At 36.2% G+C, this 17,100-nt stretch overlaps 2 protein-coding genes across 3 annotated transcripts in view; one reads left to right on the top strand and one right to left on the bottom strand.

Annotated features, from left to right (window-relative positions):
• TRIM55 (tripartite motif containing 55) overlaps positions 1–13,361 on the top strand; it is a 74,024-nt gene extending 60,663 nt beyond the window's left edge. For both annotated transcript variants that reach the window (XM_051970106.1, XM_051970105.1), the window contains one exon: positions 12,330–13,361. In XM_051970106.1, coding sequence (XP_051826066.1) covers positions 12,330–12,455 — 126 coding nt within the window. In that variant the 3' untranslated portion in view covers positions 12,456–13,361. The remainder of the gene's footprint in view (positions 1–12,329) is intronic.
• Positions 13,362–14,505: 1,144 nt separating this feature from the next.
• CRH (corticotropin releasing hormone) lies at positions 14,506–16,844 on the bottom strand. Its single transcript, XM_051970122.1, has 2 exons — positions 16,542–16,844; positions 14,506–15,645 (listed from the first exon to the last, which is right to left on the bottom strand). The coding sequence occupies exon 2, from the start codon at positions 15,628–15,630 to the stop codon at positions 15,025–15,027; it is 606 nt and encodes a 201-aa protein (XP_051826082.1). The 5' UTR covers positions 15,631–15,645; positions 16,542–16,844; the 3' UTR covers positions 14,506–15,024.
• Positions 16,845–17,100: the final 256 nt, after the last annotated feature.

Raw genomic sequence — 17,100 nt, 5'->3', positions numbered from 1 at the left:
TTATATTTTAAAATCTGATTTATAATGTACTATACATTATATAATATATAAATACTATGGAATAGTATATTACATATATATATACATAATATACTGGCATAGAAAAACACATCTGGCATAGAAAAGAAAAAGCATTAGATTTGGGGTCATTAAACCTGGACTAAAATCCAGATCCTGCTATTGGTAATAATACCCCAAGTGACCATTAGGAAATTAATTCATCTCTCTGGGCTTTACTTTCTTCATCTACATGTGGTATAGAGCTACATGGCTAGGGAAATACAGCTAGTATCAAAGGAGGGATCTGAACCCCAGCTTTTTAAAATTTCAATTCAGAGCTCCATCCATTACTCCCTGCAATTTCAAGTCCTGAATCTGGCATGAGAAAATTTGACTTCAAGTCCAGGCTATTATTTACTTGCTGTGTGACCTTAGGAAAGTTGCTTTCTTTTTCTGAGCCTTAGATTTCTCATCTGAAAAGAGATTACATTTGATAACTTTTTTACATTAAGAAAAATATTTCATTTATTTTCTTCACTTTTTCCAAGCATATCCTTCCTCTTCCTCTATGGAGAGAGCCATACCTTGTAATAAAGAATAAAGAGGAAAAGAAGGAAAAGAAAGGAAAAAGAAAGAAAGAAAGGGAAAGGAAGAAAGAAGGAAGGAAGAAAAAAGGAAAGAAGGAAAGAAGAAAGGGAGAAAGAAAAAAGGACTGAAGGAGGAAAAGAGAAATATAAAGAAAAGAAGGAAGGAAAGAAGAAAAGGAGGGAGGAAAGAAAGAAGGAAGAAAGGAAAGACAAAAGAAAGAAAGGAAAAAAAAAGAACTGTGGGGACAAGGATTTAGGAATGGGCATTTCTGCAAAATTAATCAATCAACAGAGCCCTTGATGACATCCAAGGTCACTTCCTTTCTGGACATTTTATGATCTCAGAAGAAATAGTATCCTCTTGATATAATTGGCTTATCAGGAAACTGTTTCCCTTTGGGGCCTTGTTAGGTAAATGGCTGTGCTGATTTGTTTTTCTCCATTCATAGGGCTAGTATTTTCACAGTGGGATGTCCCATTCCTAACATACTTCGGTTACTTAGCCGCCGTGCCTGAGCTTGCTCCTGGGTGACAAACATGGCCATCAGAACTCTCTGACATCGTTGCCAGAACCCAGCTTCTCTACTTGGAGATGAGTCACAGACTGCCTCTCATCCACTGAGTTTCCCACTGTGCTCTCTAGTTGCATTTTTTCCCTCTGGTCTGGAATTCGTGATCTAATACTCAGGAATGTTAAGTGGGGGACCAGGCCACTGACCAGGCTTTCTGTCTTTCTTACAAGAGATCTAAAAATGTCCAGACATTCCCATTTGCACCTGTTTCCAGCATTTGATTTTATGAGTAACAGTGTGATAGACAATAGAAGAAGCCCTGGCTTAAGAATCCCAGAAAATCTAGATCCTCGCCTTGACTCTGCCAAACCACTAATTTTGTTTAGTTTTCTGTGAGTGATTTTACTTCCCTAGGTCTCCATTTCTTATTTGTAAACTAAGGATGCTAAACTAGATCATCCAACAAAGTTTCTCTGGCTATAAAATTCAGTTTTAAAAAAAAACAAAACGGAGTGGGTAATATTTTGACTAATAGTGGATTTTTCCATTTTAGTTCAATTAGGTTTCATTGTTGTTCATTCATTTCAGTCACAATCAGTTCTTTATCACCCCATTTGGGGTTTTCTTGCCATTTCCTTCTCCAGCTCATTTTACAGATGAGGAAATGGAGATAAACAGAGTTATGTGACTTTCCCAGTGTCACACAGCTAATAAGTGTCTGAAATTGCATTTGAACTCATGAAGATAAATCATCCTATTTCCATGTCCATTGCTCTATCCATTGCACCACCTAGCTGCCTCCATTTTGTGAAGAAAATGTTTTATTTAACTGAGTTAGATAGACTCATTATCCATGCTGGATTCCCAAATGTTATTTGAAACAGTGCCAGATCCACAACTTATAGCAATTGATCAATCAAACAAACAAACATCTTTAAGTACCTACTATATGGTTCTCACAAAGTTACTGTTTTGGGGAAAATATCTCCTTTTTGAGTTCATGTGCTAGGTTATTGCTGCCAAATAAATCTACCACAACACTGAAATTCTAGACATAGAAACCTAGGTTTTATTATTCTCAAGCACATATTCAGGAGGTAGAAAAATAAACCTCAACCAGAGATTGGTTTTCATTTACAGAAGAAATTATTTCAAAGGTTTTTTTTTAAATATAGGCCATAACAATAGGTTACATAAACCTAGTCAAACAGATTGATTAATTTATGCTTCCTTTGACTAAAATTGAAGAAATTAAGTTGATCAGAATCATGATTTCATGTATCCCTGAAGGAAACAGATAGTGTTAAACATACTTTATATATAAACTGTCACATTACAAATTAATCTATCTTTAGAGGGTTCACAATGGGGAGGATTAAGAGGAAAAGATACCCATGGCACAAAGATAACCAGAAGTCTTGGACCCAGAAAAATCTCAATCATAAAGGGTGAACTAAATCACGATGGGAAGCGCAGAACTCTCCTTTACATTCTTACCTGAGATACATAAAAAAAGGTCTTCATTTAATATTATCATTCCATAAGTCAAGTTTTGGTCAGGTAAGACCAAATGTTAATATTAATAGGAAACAGACTTCAGTTAGCCAAAATGAAGGAATAGTATGATAAAATCAAATAAAAGAAAATTTAAAAAATTTATAACGTGCAGATTATTGCAGCAGCCTCCTTCCTAATCAGCACCAATGGAAGTGATTAGCACATAAAAATTGCTTAATGGATATTTGTTGATTGGCTGGATTGGTTGATTGATTGATAGATTGCCAGTCCCTGAGCATTAATTGTTGGGCACAAAGACAAAATTGAACAGTTGCAGCTCTCTAGAAACTCACGTTTTAGCTAAGGAGGTGACATGTACACATATACACATATGGCAGGTAGGTATTGTAGTGACAGAATACCAAATCTGGAGTCAGGAGGACCTGAGTTCAAATCTGACTGTAGATTCTTACTACCTGTGTGATCTCAGACAAAAAACTTCATCTCTGTTTGCCTCAGTTTTTTCAAGTGTGAAAATGAGACTAATTATAGCACCTACCTCCCAGGGTCATTGTGGAAGTTAAATGAAATAATAATTGCGAAGAGTTTAGCATAATACCTAGAATATACTAAGCGTCATCTGCATGTTATTTATTATTATTATATTTATTATTTATTATTATCATTACATGATATAAATAGATAAAATAGAGAGTTAATATAAGTCAAATCTTATTTCTATATTTCAATCTCTTCCCTGCACTCCTATTTCTGCTACCATACATAGTTCAGGCCCTCATCACCTGTAGCCTACATTATTGCAAAAGTCTCCTAGTTGATACCCCTGCCTTAAATCTTTTCTCTCTATAATCCATGCTATAAGAGATGGCAAATTGCTTCCCCTCAAGTGAAAATCTAACCAGCTCGATCTTCTGACCTTGAACCTGAAAAATCAATCAAATTCTAATATCTCTGTTAACAGAGGGGAGGAGGCACTATACTCCAGCTGTAGTAGAAGGGAAAATCTGGTCAAGCACTTGGCAAACATCAAAATAGCATATAAACATTAGCTATTAGCTGAGGCCCTTATTATCTCTGGTCTAGATTATCGCAATGGCCTCCTACTTCTCCTGCCTGCTTCAAGGTTCTTCTCTCTTCGGTCCTCCACTCAACTGTCAAAGCAATATTCCTAAAACATAGTTCTCATCATGTCACACCTCTGCTCAATAAGCTTTTGTAGCTCCCTGTTTTCTTTGAGATACAGACTGCTTGATTTGGAACTGTCTTAAACTTGGACCACCAAATCACACATTACTATAATTCAGTCAAATTAGCCTACTTGTTGTCCCTCACATGATAGACTATCTCCTGTCCCAATTTTTTGACCAGATTATTGAAATAAAAAAATTAGAAAAAGGAGAGAAGATGGGGAAAGGAGGGAAATGAGATACTGAGTTCAATTTTTAGTAGCTATGGATAAGACTTGAGTCAGGGATGGGGGCATCTGTTATCTGAGGACCAACCTAGCTGTTGAAGAAGCTTGTTATCAAAAAGTTTAACTCATCAGTGCCTACTACAGATCAGGTGTCTGGGATACGAAAGCAGAAATAAAGAATTCCCGGTTCTTAAAGTGCTCAAGGTGTAAGTGGAGGCAATATACACACATATTAGAATATACAAAATAATTTAAAATATTGACAAAGCAATGGAGGGTTCCAAACCTAGCATCAGGAAGACTTGAATTCAAGTGCAGTCTCAAATACTTACTAGCTATGTGATGGTAGACAACTCATTTAACTGCTGCCTCATTTACAAAATGGGGTTAATGTTAGCAATTGTCTCCCAGAATTGTGAGGATAAAATTAAATAACATTTGGAAAGCATTTTGTAAAATTCTAAGGGGATTTATGGTGATACAGTGGATAGAACACTGGGTCTTCTTTCTGAGTTCCAATCTGGCCTTAAATGCTATTAGCTGTGTGATCCTGGGTAAGTCACATAATTCTGTTTACTTCAGTTTCCTCATGTATAAAATGAGCAGGAGAAGGAAATAGCAACCACTCCAGTATCTGCTCTAAAACCTCCAAATGGGTAAAAAAAAGAGTCAGACATGATTGAAAAAATGACAACAACAGCAACAACAATAAAGTGATATATAGATGTTAACTATTATAACTAATAGCAATAATAAAATAAATGCAAGGTAATTTTGAATGGCAATTCAAATTGAATAGCAAAAAAGAGGAATTGGGAAAGGCCTCGTGTAAGAGGGGATTTGAGAGGAATGAGGAATCGTAATAGTTTGAGGAGATGAGAGGAAGAATACATTCTGGTTAGCCTGTTCAGTGGTATCAAAGTAGGGAGATAGATTGTCATGTCTGTGCAACAATGAGAAAGCCAGTCTGGTAGGACTGAAGAGTATAAGAACTGAGAGTAAAATATAATGAGATAAAGGTAGATTGAAGCTAGTTTGTGAAAGGCTTTTAATGTCAAGCAGAGAAATTTGTATTTGATCCTGGAGGTAACAGAAAGAATAGAGTTCATTGAGTTCATGAGAAGAATGTTTTTTGGCTAAAGCACCCCATTGATTCATTAAGACCACCTATTAAAGAATGTAGGAATCTGCATTTGTGAATGATCCATACAGATGGAATATTTTGAAAAATTAAAATAATAGCTTAATCTCCCAACCTTCATAGCTGACACAGTTGTATTTTATTAGAGCCCTTCAGTGTCTTTATCAAAAAGATAAAGCTGGACCTGGGTTTTCATTGGTAAAAGAAAGTCCTGGGTGAGGAGACTTCCTCTACTGAAGCAGGTGGATACCTTCTTAATTGCTTAGAACCCTGGGGTTCAATGATTCTTGTTAAGAGTCCCATAGCTATTATATGCCCGAGGTGAGATTTCAACCTAGGCTTTTTTTGGCTTTAGTGTCAGTTTTCTGTACACTACCCTATGCTATCTCTAACTTTAATCCAAAGAAATGACTAATGGCAGAATTTCAGCTATAATGTCAACATAAATCCAACCTGACTTCTTGTACTTTGTGATTTATTTGTGTGAGTATAGCATGGCTCATCTCCGGCTCATCTTAGAGACAGAATGTCAGTACTGATGCTAATTGAGCTATCAGGTCAGTCAGTTAAACTCATGGTTTTCCTAGTTCCACTCTGAGCAAATGATAAGAAAAATAAAGGAAATGCACAGAGGTCCTCCATGGGAACACCAAACAACTAACCAGTCGTTCATTGGAATATGAATCAACATTCTCTAGCACAATCTTCTATGATAGGAATATTTTAATTGACACAAGATGCTAAAGTCAGATACTGGAAATGGAATTCCAAGAGTGATTTCCTAATCACAAGTGAGTCAGGCTGTTGTCATTTCAATGATAAGGATAATAAGAATATTTATGTTGAGTGAGGTTGAGATTTGATATAATTGATGTGGGAGCAACTTTTTTTCAGGTTAAAAGAACAATTCCGGATAGGAATGGAATATTTTGTGTAACTTCTGGAACAGTGTTTTACACAGAGTTGATGCTATAGAAAGATTTATTCCCCTACTTAAAGACCTAGTGTTTTCTTTCTCCTCAAAATGATGGAATTTTAGTTAAATCTCTCATTTTTTTATTCTTTCAATCTATCATGTGTTATAAATTTCTTTATGTGCCTAATGCCCTTAATTAAATCATAAGCTCCTGAAGGGTAGGTACTGTGTCTTGTTCCATCTCTATTAACTATACTCAACATACTCTATATATTCTCCCATGTATACATTCTCTGATTTCTGTTTTGCTATGTTTTAGATAAATAGCTTTCTTTGCTATTTGCTATGTGTGTTTATTATGGAACTGGTATTAGATGGGAAAATCTTGGTATAAAGCTTGGAGTGCCTTTTCCAATCATAAAGGGCAAATAGACCAAAAGTTATTGAAATTTGAACATATCCCCTAGATGAATAATATTTAAGAGAACACATAGATATACTTCTAGTCCAGTTCTCCCATCTCTCTGGGGACAGTAGAGAATGGATTTTGGCCTCTACCTCCTGCTTCCCCTCCTAGTGGGAGAGAAAGTCTCCTTTGGAGAAGAGGCTAGAGTTAGTTGTCTGCTCTGCTTTCCTTCAAGCCATACTCAAGAACAGTTCTTGCTATATATGGGCTTGTGGCCTACTACTACTACATTCACTTTGACATTTGAGTTTCACCTCCTGCCCAAAGCTTGTACCTTATTCCACCTGTGAAATGGGATTTAATAAACTCCCAGAAGGAACCTTTGGATTTAAGTTCTAAGCTTGAAAGTTAAGATCTGATTCTCAAGTTTTTATTTTTGTTTTAATTTCTAAAGAGCCAGTGAATCTGTAGTGAATATAGTGACCATCAGCTGCAAAAAAAGAATGGAAGTAAATAATTAAATAATGGAACTTAAATAATCAAATTAAATATTTAAATAATCAAGTCACAGGCAATGATCTAAAGAAAGTTTTACAACATTTTTGCCAAGTAACATGGAAAGCAGGGGGGCTGCCCCCAATAAAAGGTGAATGTACCAGACTTGCTGTTCTAGCTTTCAGTGGATTAAAAAGCTGTTTCATTTATCACCTTTCTTCCTTATACCCAATCTCAATTAAGTCCATGTTGTATGTGTTTTACTGAAGTAGTAAGGTTCTTTTACAATATAAAAATTACCTCTGTGAACAAGGAGACTTTCAAAGAGCAGCAGACAGGAGGGAGTGGAAGGCAGTAGGAGAAAGGAGCAGTGTTGAAAAATGATTTGGAAAGGGGAATGGATAATTGATACCTGAAAAGGAAAAAGAATTGCTTGAAAGGAATCTTTTTTCAAATGACCTGAATTTGTATTATCTCACTTTTAGATTTATATCCCTGTGCCTAGTGTAATTTCCAGCACACAGTAGCTGCTTAACAAATACTTATCAATAAAACTTTGCTACTGTTTTTAGATACAACAAATGCTTTATTTTCAAAATTCTAAGTTTATAAATATTTTCAGATTAGAAAATTCATGTCAGGGATATATGTGTTCATATTTGTTTCTTATTCTCGATTGAATTATTTCTATTTAGTTTGTTGAAGGGACTTCAGGTGTTGGGTTTTGGATTACAGAAGAGGAATGGAGTATAAGCTCCTTGAGAGCAGAGACTGTCTCATTTTAGCATTTGTACCCATGACACATAGCATAGTATTTGGCATATACTAAGCACTAACTAAATGCTTGTTGATTGATTGAAACACTTGGAAGTGGCACATGACATCTCTTCTTTGTTTCTTCTACCCTCCCTCCTCCTTTTCTTCTACCCTCCCTCCTCTTTTCCTTCCACTACTTCCTTTTCTCCCATCCTATCTCTCTTTCTTTCACTTCTCCCCTTTCCCTTCTACTCCTCCCTAACCCAAGCAGAACAAAGTATAAAATTCAGAAATAACCAATGTCTGATACCTACTGTTCATTTTCCCCTAGGTCCCAAATTAAACTCTACAATAATATATACCCTCAGTAGTATAAATAATAAACAATAAGTGATCCATATTTATCTTCCTGAAGTTTGCAACAGACCCAGCTCCTCAGCTTAAGAAAATAGGGAAAATCCAAAAGCACTTTGCTAATAGCCAGCAATATGGACAGGGGAGGGGAAGGGAAAGGCAATTGTGTGTGTGTGTGTGTGTGTGTGTGTGTGTGTGTGTGTGTGTGTTTGTATGAGATGCACCCTATAAAGACTGAATTTAATTTAAAAATAAAACAAGAGTAAATTTTGGTAATATTTCAGAAAGATACTTGCATCTGACTTGATTTGCAAGGAAAAAAGGAAAAAAGAAGTTTCTAAAAAGTCTTTATTTTAAGTAATATTTTATGACTCTCTAGAGATCAATACAGAAGCCCATCTTGGAAAAAATCTTGATTTTACTCAGAAACAGAGTACAACTGGGCAGATAATAATGGGAATAGGATTAGGGAATTGAATCCCTGAATGGAATTTTTTCTATAAAGATAAGCAAAACAAATACTATTTTCTCAAGTTTACTTTGTTACAATGAAGTATACCTAAGTAGTGTCCTGAATGGTAAAAAGGAGGTCCTGAGGATCAGTTTATTTTGCAATTTTAAAATATTAAGAAAGGGGATACTCACATTTGTACTTTTATTTTTGATTGAGTCAAGGAGGCTTAAACTAGCCTTGTCCTGTAAACAGGACAATTCAGCTGTAGGTCCCAGAATGATCTGTCCAAATATTAAGGACTAAGGACATTGAGATATTAGGATTTTTAAAAGGGTTTTGACATCTAGTACAGAGACAAGTTTTTTTTAACAGTGCTTTTTTCACAAAAACTCTGTGAAAAGTGATCAAGTATCATTGTCCTCATTTTACAGCAAATAATGAGCCAGGGTCCCACAATTAGGGTCAGAGCAAAGACTAAAAACCAGGTCTCCTGGGTGCATGTGTCATTTTCTTCCTACCTTAAATGTTTCCTGGTTCAAAGAGAAGCTCAAGGGTAATAGTTTTCTCCTCTCCCACACTCAAGACTCTATTCTTCCATTTTGGGTTTTCCAAGAAGTTCTTTCCTCCACTATTCTCAGATTAATTTATTTCAGAATAACTTCCATAGAAATTCTTTCTAGTCAGGAGCTTCCTGGGAAAAAAAGAGATTACAAATTTGATCTTGTTCCATTGTAGACAGAATTTAGTATATATTCAGAAAAGATTAGTTGAATTACTATTTCACATCATTTGGTCTTGCCTGTAAGAGGAATGGAGCAGCTAGGTAGCAGAGTAAATAGAGTACCAGGCCTGGAGTCAGGAAAACTCATCTTTCTGAGTTCAAATCTCACCTTAGATACTTATGAGCAATATGACTCTGGGCAAATCACTATACCCTGTTTGCCTCAGTTTCCTCAATCTGTAAAAAATGGCATATCACTCCATTCTCTCTGCTAAGAAAATCCCAAATGGGGTCATAAAGAGTAAACATAACTGAACAACCACAAATCAGATGAATGATAGTGAGGCAATTTTAGTAAAGATATTAGAGTGGAGTGGAATAATTATGTGAATAATAATAATCATAGATGACAGATACTGTATTAGCTAGTATTTATATAGTACTTTAAGGCTTAAAAAGTGCTTTACATATGTTATATCACTGGATCCTCACAACAATCCAATGAAATAAATATTATTATTAAATTCATTTTACAGATGAGGAATTTGAGGTTAGTGATTTGCCCAGGACTACACAATTAGCAATCTGAGACTGGACTTGAACTCAGAACTTCTGTAGTCTAAGTTCAGCATGCTATCTATTGTGCTCGACTTTCCTTTCCTTTATACTTTTCTTTATACTCAGAATTGCCTAGAATAGAGATGCTAAAAAGATTAAGTAAATTATTGAGAATCTTACAGCCAGTTTGGATCATGGGTGAGACTTCAGCCCAGGTCTTATCCATTGACTTGGAGATGAATTATCTTTCTACTCTTTTGTGTTGCCTTATATATATGTGTGTGTGTGTGTGTGTGTGTGTGTTTATATATATATTTAAACACATACACATATATACACACACATATGTGTGTATGTGCATGTGTATATAATATAATTATATATAGAATATATGCAATATATTTTATATATGCACACTTATACATACATATACTGTTGAGCACATCAGATATTCTGCTAAACAAACATATATGTGTGTTTATGTATTTTGTTGTTGTTTAGTCATTTTTGTCATGTTCAACTCTCTGTGACCACTTTTGAGATTTTCTTGGTAAAAATACATGAGTGGTTTGCCATTTCCTTCTCCAGCTCATTTTATACCTGAGGAAACTGAGGTAAGCAGGAGTAAGTGATTTGCTTAGGGTCACACAAAGAGTAAATATCTGAGGCCAGATTAAACTTGGGAAGATGAGTCTTCTTTACTCCGGATCTGAAATTCTATATATCTATATAAATGTACATATACATGTGTATATATATATATATATGTATGTATGTATATACACATATATATACATATAGATATATTGTTCTAAAGTTACAAATTGTTTGCAAAGAACATTGAATTTAGGGTATGAGAACCTGGGGTGGAATTTCAATTCTGCCATTTAATAATTGTAATTTGGGGGAAAATTACTTAAGTTTCCTGTTACTTTGTTTCTTCATTTTTCAGAGGAGGGCAATTGGGCCAGGTGAACTTTATGGTCCATTACAACTTAAAGTCTTGTGTATGATCTTATATCTTTAAAAAAGTTGAATGGAAAGAAGTGATTTATACTTTATAGTCAGGCACTGAATTCATGGGACTGTCATTAACAGAAGATTAATTGAACATTGAGTTCTTAGAAGTAGATTGAGATATACAAATATATATATATATATATATATATATAAATCCACAATAACTTGGTAACATGCTTTTTAAGCCCAGTGCTCCTCAGTGATATGTTGACTAGTAGGACTTTCCTGGGGTCTTCCTCATTTATGATCAAGGAGCAACTTTATTATTAGGAAGACTCTTGCTTAATAAATTCTTAAACATGTGGAACTTTCTCTGTGCACCATCCAAAAGTATTTGTTTAGACTAGAGCATCTAATAAAGAGCATGCCAAACTTTCCCATTTTGTTCCAGTCCATCTTAAAAAAAACAATGACATATTCAACAAAGGGGTTTTGCATGTATGGGTGTTGCAGCTTCTTGGCTGGGGCATTACAATTGTTGAATGCATGTATTTATTTCATTCATTGTTTGGCTACCGTGTTGTTCTGAATTAATAGAACAGCTTTCAGTAATCTGGGATGTAAAATTTTAAAATGCTGCTATCTCTCACTCCCTGTTCCCTCTTTTTTTTTTCCTGGTTTCTACAATAAGAATTGTGTTTATTAATACAGCTTTTAATTCAAGGAGATAATCAACTTTAATATAATGAAAATTTTTAATAAAAATCTCCCATTACATTCAATAATACTTTTAAAAAATCTTGTAAAAAAATAGCAAAACTCCTATGTGATCTCTAAAAATTTCAATGAAAACCTTATTCCCTAGAAAACACCACCAAGTTTAATTATACTTGATTACTACAAATTAGCTTGTAGCGATCATAAACTTGAAAATAAAACCTTGTGAATGTCAGATTATCTTTGAACTTTTTTGTTTTCCATGACCTGTTAAAAAATCAACCCTGAGCTTTTGAAAGACATCTAGTCTTGATTTTAACACATGGGGAAAAGTACCTACCCACCTGAGAGTTTGGAGTATTCATCATTGCTAAGGCTGCTTAATTCTGTTATGTTTTCTTAGTTAACACTCCTATCAATTTCAGACTGACCTGTAAAAACCCAATGTGATCAGTAAAACCTGTGGAACTGATGTTTCTCTAAAACAAACCAATTAGGAAAAAAAGCATTCTGGACTCCTTCCATAAGTCTCAAGACATTCCCTCCACTGCTTGCAGTAACTAGTGCTGTGTTACTGCTGGCTCTTCTTTGGCTTATAAACATATTAACTTTTACAGACCAAATTAGTTGGGCCCCTTTTCTGAGCATTTCATAGATTTTTGTCATTTTAATAATAAAAATTGTCATCATCATTATTATTACATTCTATATAATTATTGATGTCTTCTAAATAACCTTTATTTAAAAGAAAAAAACTGGACCAACTTAAATAGGTCCTGTCTCCTCTTCTTCCTTCTATACAGATTTTCTTCTTTTACAGGTCAGGACTGACTCTTCTGCCCCCCAGGGACAAGTGGAAGGTGCTTCAGGAAGCAGTGATGGAGCTGAAAATGAACCAGCTCGCCATGTCTTCTCTTTTTCTTGGTTAAACTCCTTGAGTGAATGATGTTCATTCCAGCTGCTACCTCTATGTCTGCTTGACTAAGGAGCAAACACAGAGGCAGCAGGTGACCTAGATGAAATGAATTTGAAGTAGTGAATGAATGGGACCTCTCAATGAGTTTTTTGCAAAAAGCTTTGATTCCATGTTAATTACCTGACTAGAGTAGGGAATAAGGGGAATGGGGAGAAGAATACTTTGGAGAATTTGCTGCCACAAGGAGAAAATGAAATGATCTTGTTATAATGTGGTATAAGGATACCTTATAAAGATATGTGTGTGTGTTTGTGTGTGTCTGTGTGCATGCATGCACATGTAACCAGAACCCTCAATGGGAAAAAGAAGCAAAACTTGTTATTTTGTTATAATCATAATATGTGGTATGTAACTTTTTCTTTCTAATGATGTCATTGGTCAATGAACATGTATTTTGTGTTTAAATTAACAAGTGATTGATTTAGCAATTTATTTCCAAAATGCAAATATCATTGACCAAAGTTATGAAATGCTTACTTTAAAAATCTTCTTTTTTAGTGCTAGATACATATTTTTGCTTCCTTATCCTTGCAGAATGTCCACTGAATTAAGGACATTTTTTTAATAACTCAAAAGAATATAGGGTTGAGATATATATATCAGGGCTAGCATACCTCTTTCAGCATTATTCCAATCTCAGGTTTAGGCATTCAAATAATCTATTCCTTGGGTAAAGGAGACCTTTTAGAAGAAACTGTCTACTTTCTTACATAACTATATAGGAGCCAAGGTAATATATAGTATAAAATGCTGCATGGATTTAAACATACTTTTCAAGTCACATTTTGTTTGACACACCATAATGACTCCTTTGGAGCATAGCTGTAATTCTACTATGTATGAAATATTAAATAAATGTGAATTTTTTTAAACTTATAGTCTTATAATGACTTATTCAGTGCTGCATCCCTCAGTTTGTTTTATGAAGTCATTAAGCAAATGTATTTACAAAAAAAGGAGAATATGCTTCTTCACATAAACAAAAATTAGCTTTTAACCATTAAGAAGTTAATTTTTTTCATTTTTGTTAGTTATTTAATTTTACCTAGGCAGATTAATTAATTGTGAAACTAAATTCTTTGGAAATATTCCATCTCAGGAATGAAGAGAAGTGGTTTATGTTCCTGTGAACTAGGATGATAAGACTTGGGATATTTATGAAAATGGAAACATTTTGGAGTTTTAGAATCTAAAGTCCTTACATAAACTATTTCACCCAAAAATAATTTCAGCAAGTGTCAATTTACATATTACTTTCTTTAATAGCTTTGGGTAGCATCATGTTGCCAGTTTTCTAATACTAGGAATAAATATGATTTTACCTAACACCTTAGAAAAAGAGATCACTTTAGGCTAAAAAATCTCGATGAAACAGAAATGAATATACTTTTTTGTTTTGCTAAATTAAACCATGTTATTTTACAGTGATTTTTGGAGATGTACATCTTTTTATTTTCCTCTTTCTTCATCTCACTCCCCCCACACACTCTTCTTTTTCTCTCTCACCCCCACACAAAACTATCTTAAATATAATAGGCGGTAGGTTTTAAAAGCATTGTCATTATGAACCAGTTTTCATCTCAGCTGCATTTCATAGAACCATGGACTGCAAGAGCTAGAAAATACCTTCAAAATCTAAAAGAAACTGAGGACCCTACGCTTATCCTAAGGCCATTGTAGACACTGTCTTAAACTCCTCCATTTTCTATAGAAATGAAAAATCAGAAACAAGTTTCTCTCTGTTTTCTTTGTGATAAAGAGTTGGGTGGGGAAGAAAGGGAAAAACTCTTTTCTTCATGTGTAAAAATACAAGAGAAAATATAGGTGAATGCAGTTAGCCAATACCCTTTGCATTATTGTAGAAGCCCCTTCTAATCAATGTATTTTGTATAGAAATGAAAACTCAGCAACACTTTTTCCCTTGGTTTTCTTTATGATAAATAAAATGGGATGGGGAAATAAGATAAACTCTTTACTTCATGTGTAAAAACACAAGAGAAAATATAGATGAACCCATCAAGACCTTTGCAGCTTTTATTAAAAATATAAATATTCAACATTCTTTTACACAACCAAATTGACTGAGGGCTGGAAAGATGTTTTATTAGACAATGTTTACAAGAAAAAAAATTGATTCAGAAGAACTTACAGGGTTTCCCCAACCAACCACCCTTAGCCCAAGGAGAAAAGCTTTCTCCTTGACTTTAGAACACAGCAATCGAAAGTAGGTGACTTTTCTCTACTCCTTCAAAATGTTTCCTCAGAGGTCTACACCTGTGCTAATCATATCACTACCACAACTTGGAGATGGGAAATAAAATTACAAAGTACAATTTTCTTGTTACTGCACATAAATACACTTCGTGCATGCTAATTAAGGGATAATAGGCTCTCTCAGTTTACATCTTCTATGTTTCAAGCTATATAAAAATAAACAAATGATATCAGAGCAGCACTATGGTACAGAATACTGTATTTTTTTCTTTTTTTTTTTCTTTTTTGTGCTAAATGCAAAATCTCTTTGGCAAAACGGGATGTCTCACTTTCCAATAATCTCCATCAATTTCCTGTTGCTGTGAGCTTGCTGAGCTAACTGTTCGGCCCGGGCCATTTCTAAGACTTCTCGGAGGAGGTGGAAAGTCAGATCTAGAGAGATGGGAGGTTCTTCCGATCTCTTCTCTCTCTCCATCGCCTCCCGTTGCTCTCCGTAGGTACTCTCAGCTCCTCCCTCCCCTAGACCTGCCTGACTGTCTAAGGAACGCTGCGGGAGTTGCAGGTGTTGGAGCCTTTGGACTGCCCCCCGGAAAAAGTTGGAGACGGAGACCTCGGGGGAGAAGGGGCTACTAGGGTTGCTTCCAGGGGAGGAGGAGGAGGAGGAAGAGGACGAGGACAAGGAGGAGAGGGAAGCAGCGGGGCTCTTGTTGAGGTTGCCCAGGCGCAGGAAGTATTCTTCTCCCATGCGGAGCAGAAGAGGCAGGGGCTGCTGCTGATTCGGCGGCGGCGGCGGCGGCTGGAAGAAGTCCAGGGGCTGAGCTGCGGACCCCATGGACGAAGCGGAACCCTTGCTGATGAGAGCTCTGCATTCTTGGCAAGGCAAGAGCGTAACCAGCAGGATCCCCGTAGACACAAGAAGCTGGAGCTTCATGGTCTAGGACCTGATCTGCAGCACAAAGGGTGGGAGATAAGAGGGAAGAAAGGAATCAAAAAGGGGATCAAGGGGGAAAAAAAGAAAAAAAGAAGAGGAAAGGAAAGAAAAGAAAGAGACAAGGTATGGAGTTTAACTGAGCTGGGAGAAGGCACTCCATCTCCGCTTCAGTGACTTTCTATACACTTACACAACATAACATAATATAGCACAACTCAACGCTGCGCATTGCAACACATTCAATTCCTTCATTAGCTATAGCTAGAAGCTGGGGCTGGGCATCTCTAGGCTCTAGATGGGCGCTGTCCTCGGTACTGAAGCTTTTACCCAACCAAATGCACCTGGACTCCAGCGGGCTCCAAACCTACTGAATTGGTTTTTTCTATGTCAGATGCCCGGAGGTGCGACCTCAGAGTGTTTTACCCACTGCATATAACTCCTAAGACTGTAAACAGTGAACACAACTGCTGGGCTGAGCGCGACCAAAGAGGCGCTACGTGCTCTGTTTTTCTGGATGTAATAGAAAGAGGGAACTTTTTGCTAAAACTATGTAGTTTAGTAGCGGCAGGCTCTCACTCTTCCTTCTCCTTTCCAAACTGGTTTCTGTTTCATCCTCCCGGCCCTCAAACAGGGGCTCCTTTGCTAAAAAGTGAGTGAAAAGAATTTGGGACATTTTGGTGATGAAAAACACCTTTTTGGTTTGTGGGTTATTGTTTTGGGGATGGTGTTCTTTGTCAGATAGCAGGAACTATCAGAAATATAAAAATACACTTAGAGACATAACCTGCATAAACACAAGCACACACAAACACACTTTCCATCAAAGGAGGGCTCACAGAGCACAGAAACATACCTAAAGCAGGGGAAAGTTTTTAGTGAATCTGAAACCGAGTTATCAGGTTTCTCCCTACCTTCAGAGTCGCTTCTGCAAATGAGCGGAGTAGCTCCGAGAGGGAGGAGACTGAAGCTTTTCAGGTGCTTCTTCTGTGTCTCTGAGACGTCTCTTCCCCGAACTTGGGATCAGATTTTCTTCTAATCAGGGCTTGGTTGCGGGATTTTTATAGCTTAGACCCTCTTATGGAATCACGCAGTACTTGCCTAATAAGCTGACGCTTTCTTGACAGCTAGATTGCGTGCTCGATCTGCTCCTGAATAAATCATAGGGTCCTTCCAAACAGCAATGGGCAAAGTTTTGCTATCATAACACAGAATCTCACATCCAATTATATCAACAGATATTTATCGCCTCCTTGGTGACGTCAACCATCCCTAAATTGGAAGAGCTGCTCATGACTTGCCCATTGACAAAAAAACTTGAATGAGATTTCCCAAGTGTGAAAAGATATTGACCTTTTACTATGAATGGCTAACCTGGGGATAGGAGAGCATTTGGAATGTTGGAAGTTAAGAAAGAGTTGGGGAGGGTTAGCAATCAAACTACAATGTTCAGGCTTTATTCCCTTCCCCTTT

This window comes from Antechinus flavipes, chromosome 1 (genome assembly GCF_016432865.1).
Source record: "Antechinus flavipes isolate AdamAnt ecotype Samford, QLD, Australia chromosome 1, AdamAnt_v2, whole genome shotgun sequence".
NCBI lineage: Eukaryota > Metazoa > Chordata > Mammalia > Dasyuromorphia > Dasyuridae > Antechinus > Antechinus flavipes.
The sequence above is the reverse complement of the archived record's forward strand: the minus strand, read 5'-3'. Positions and strand labels throughout refer to the sequence as shown.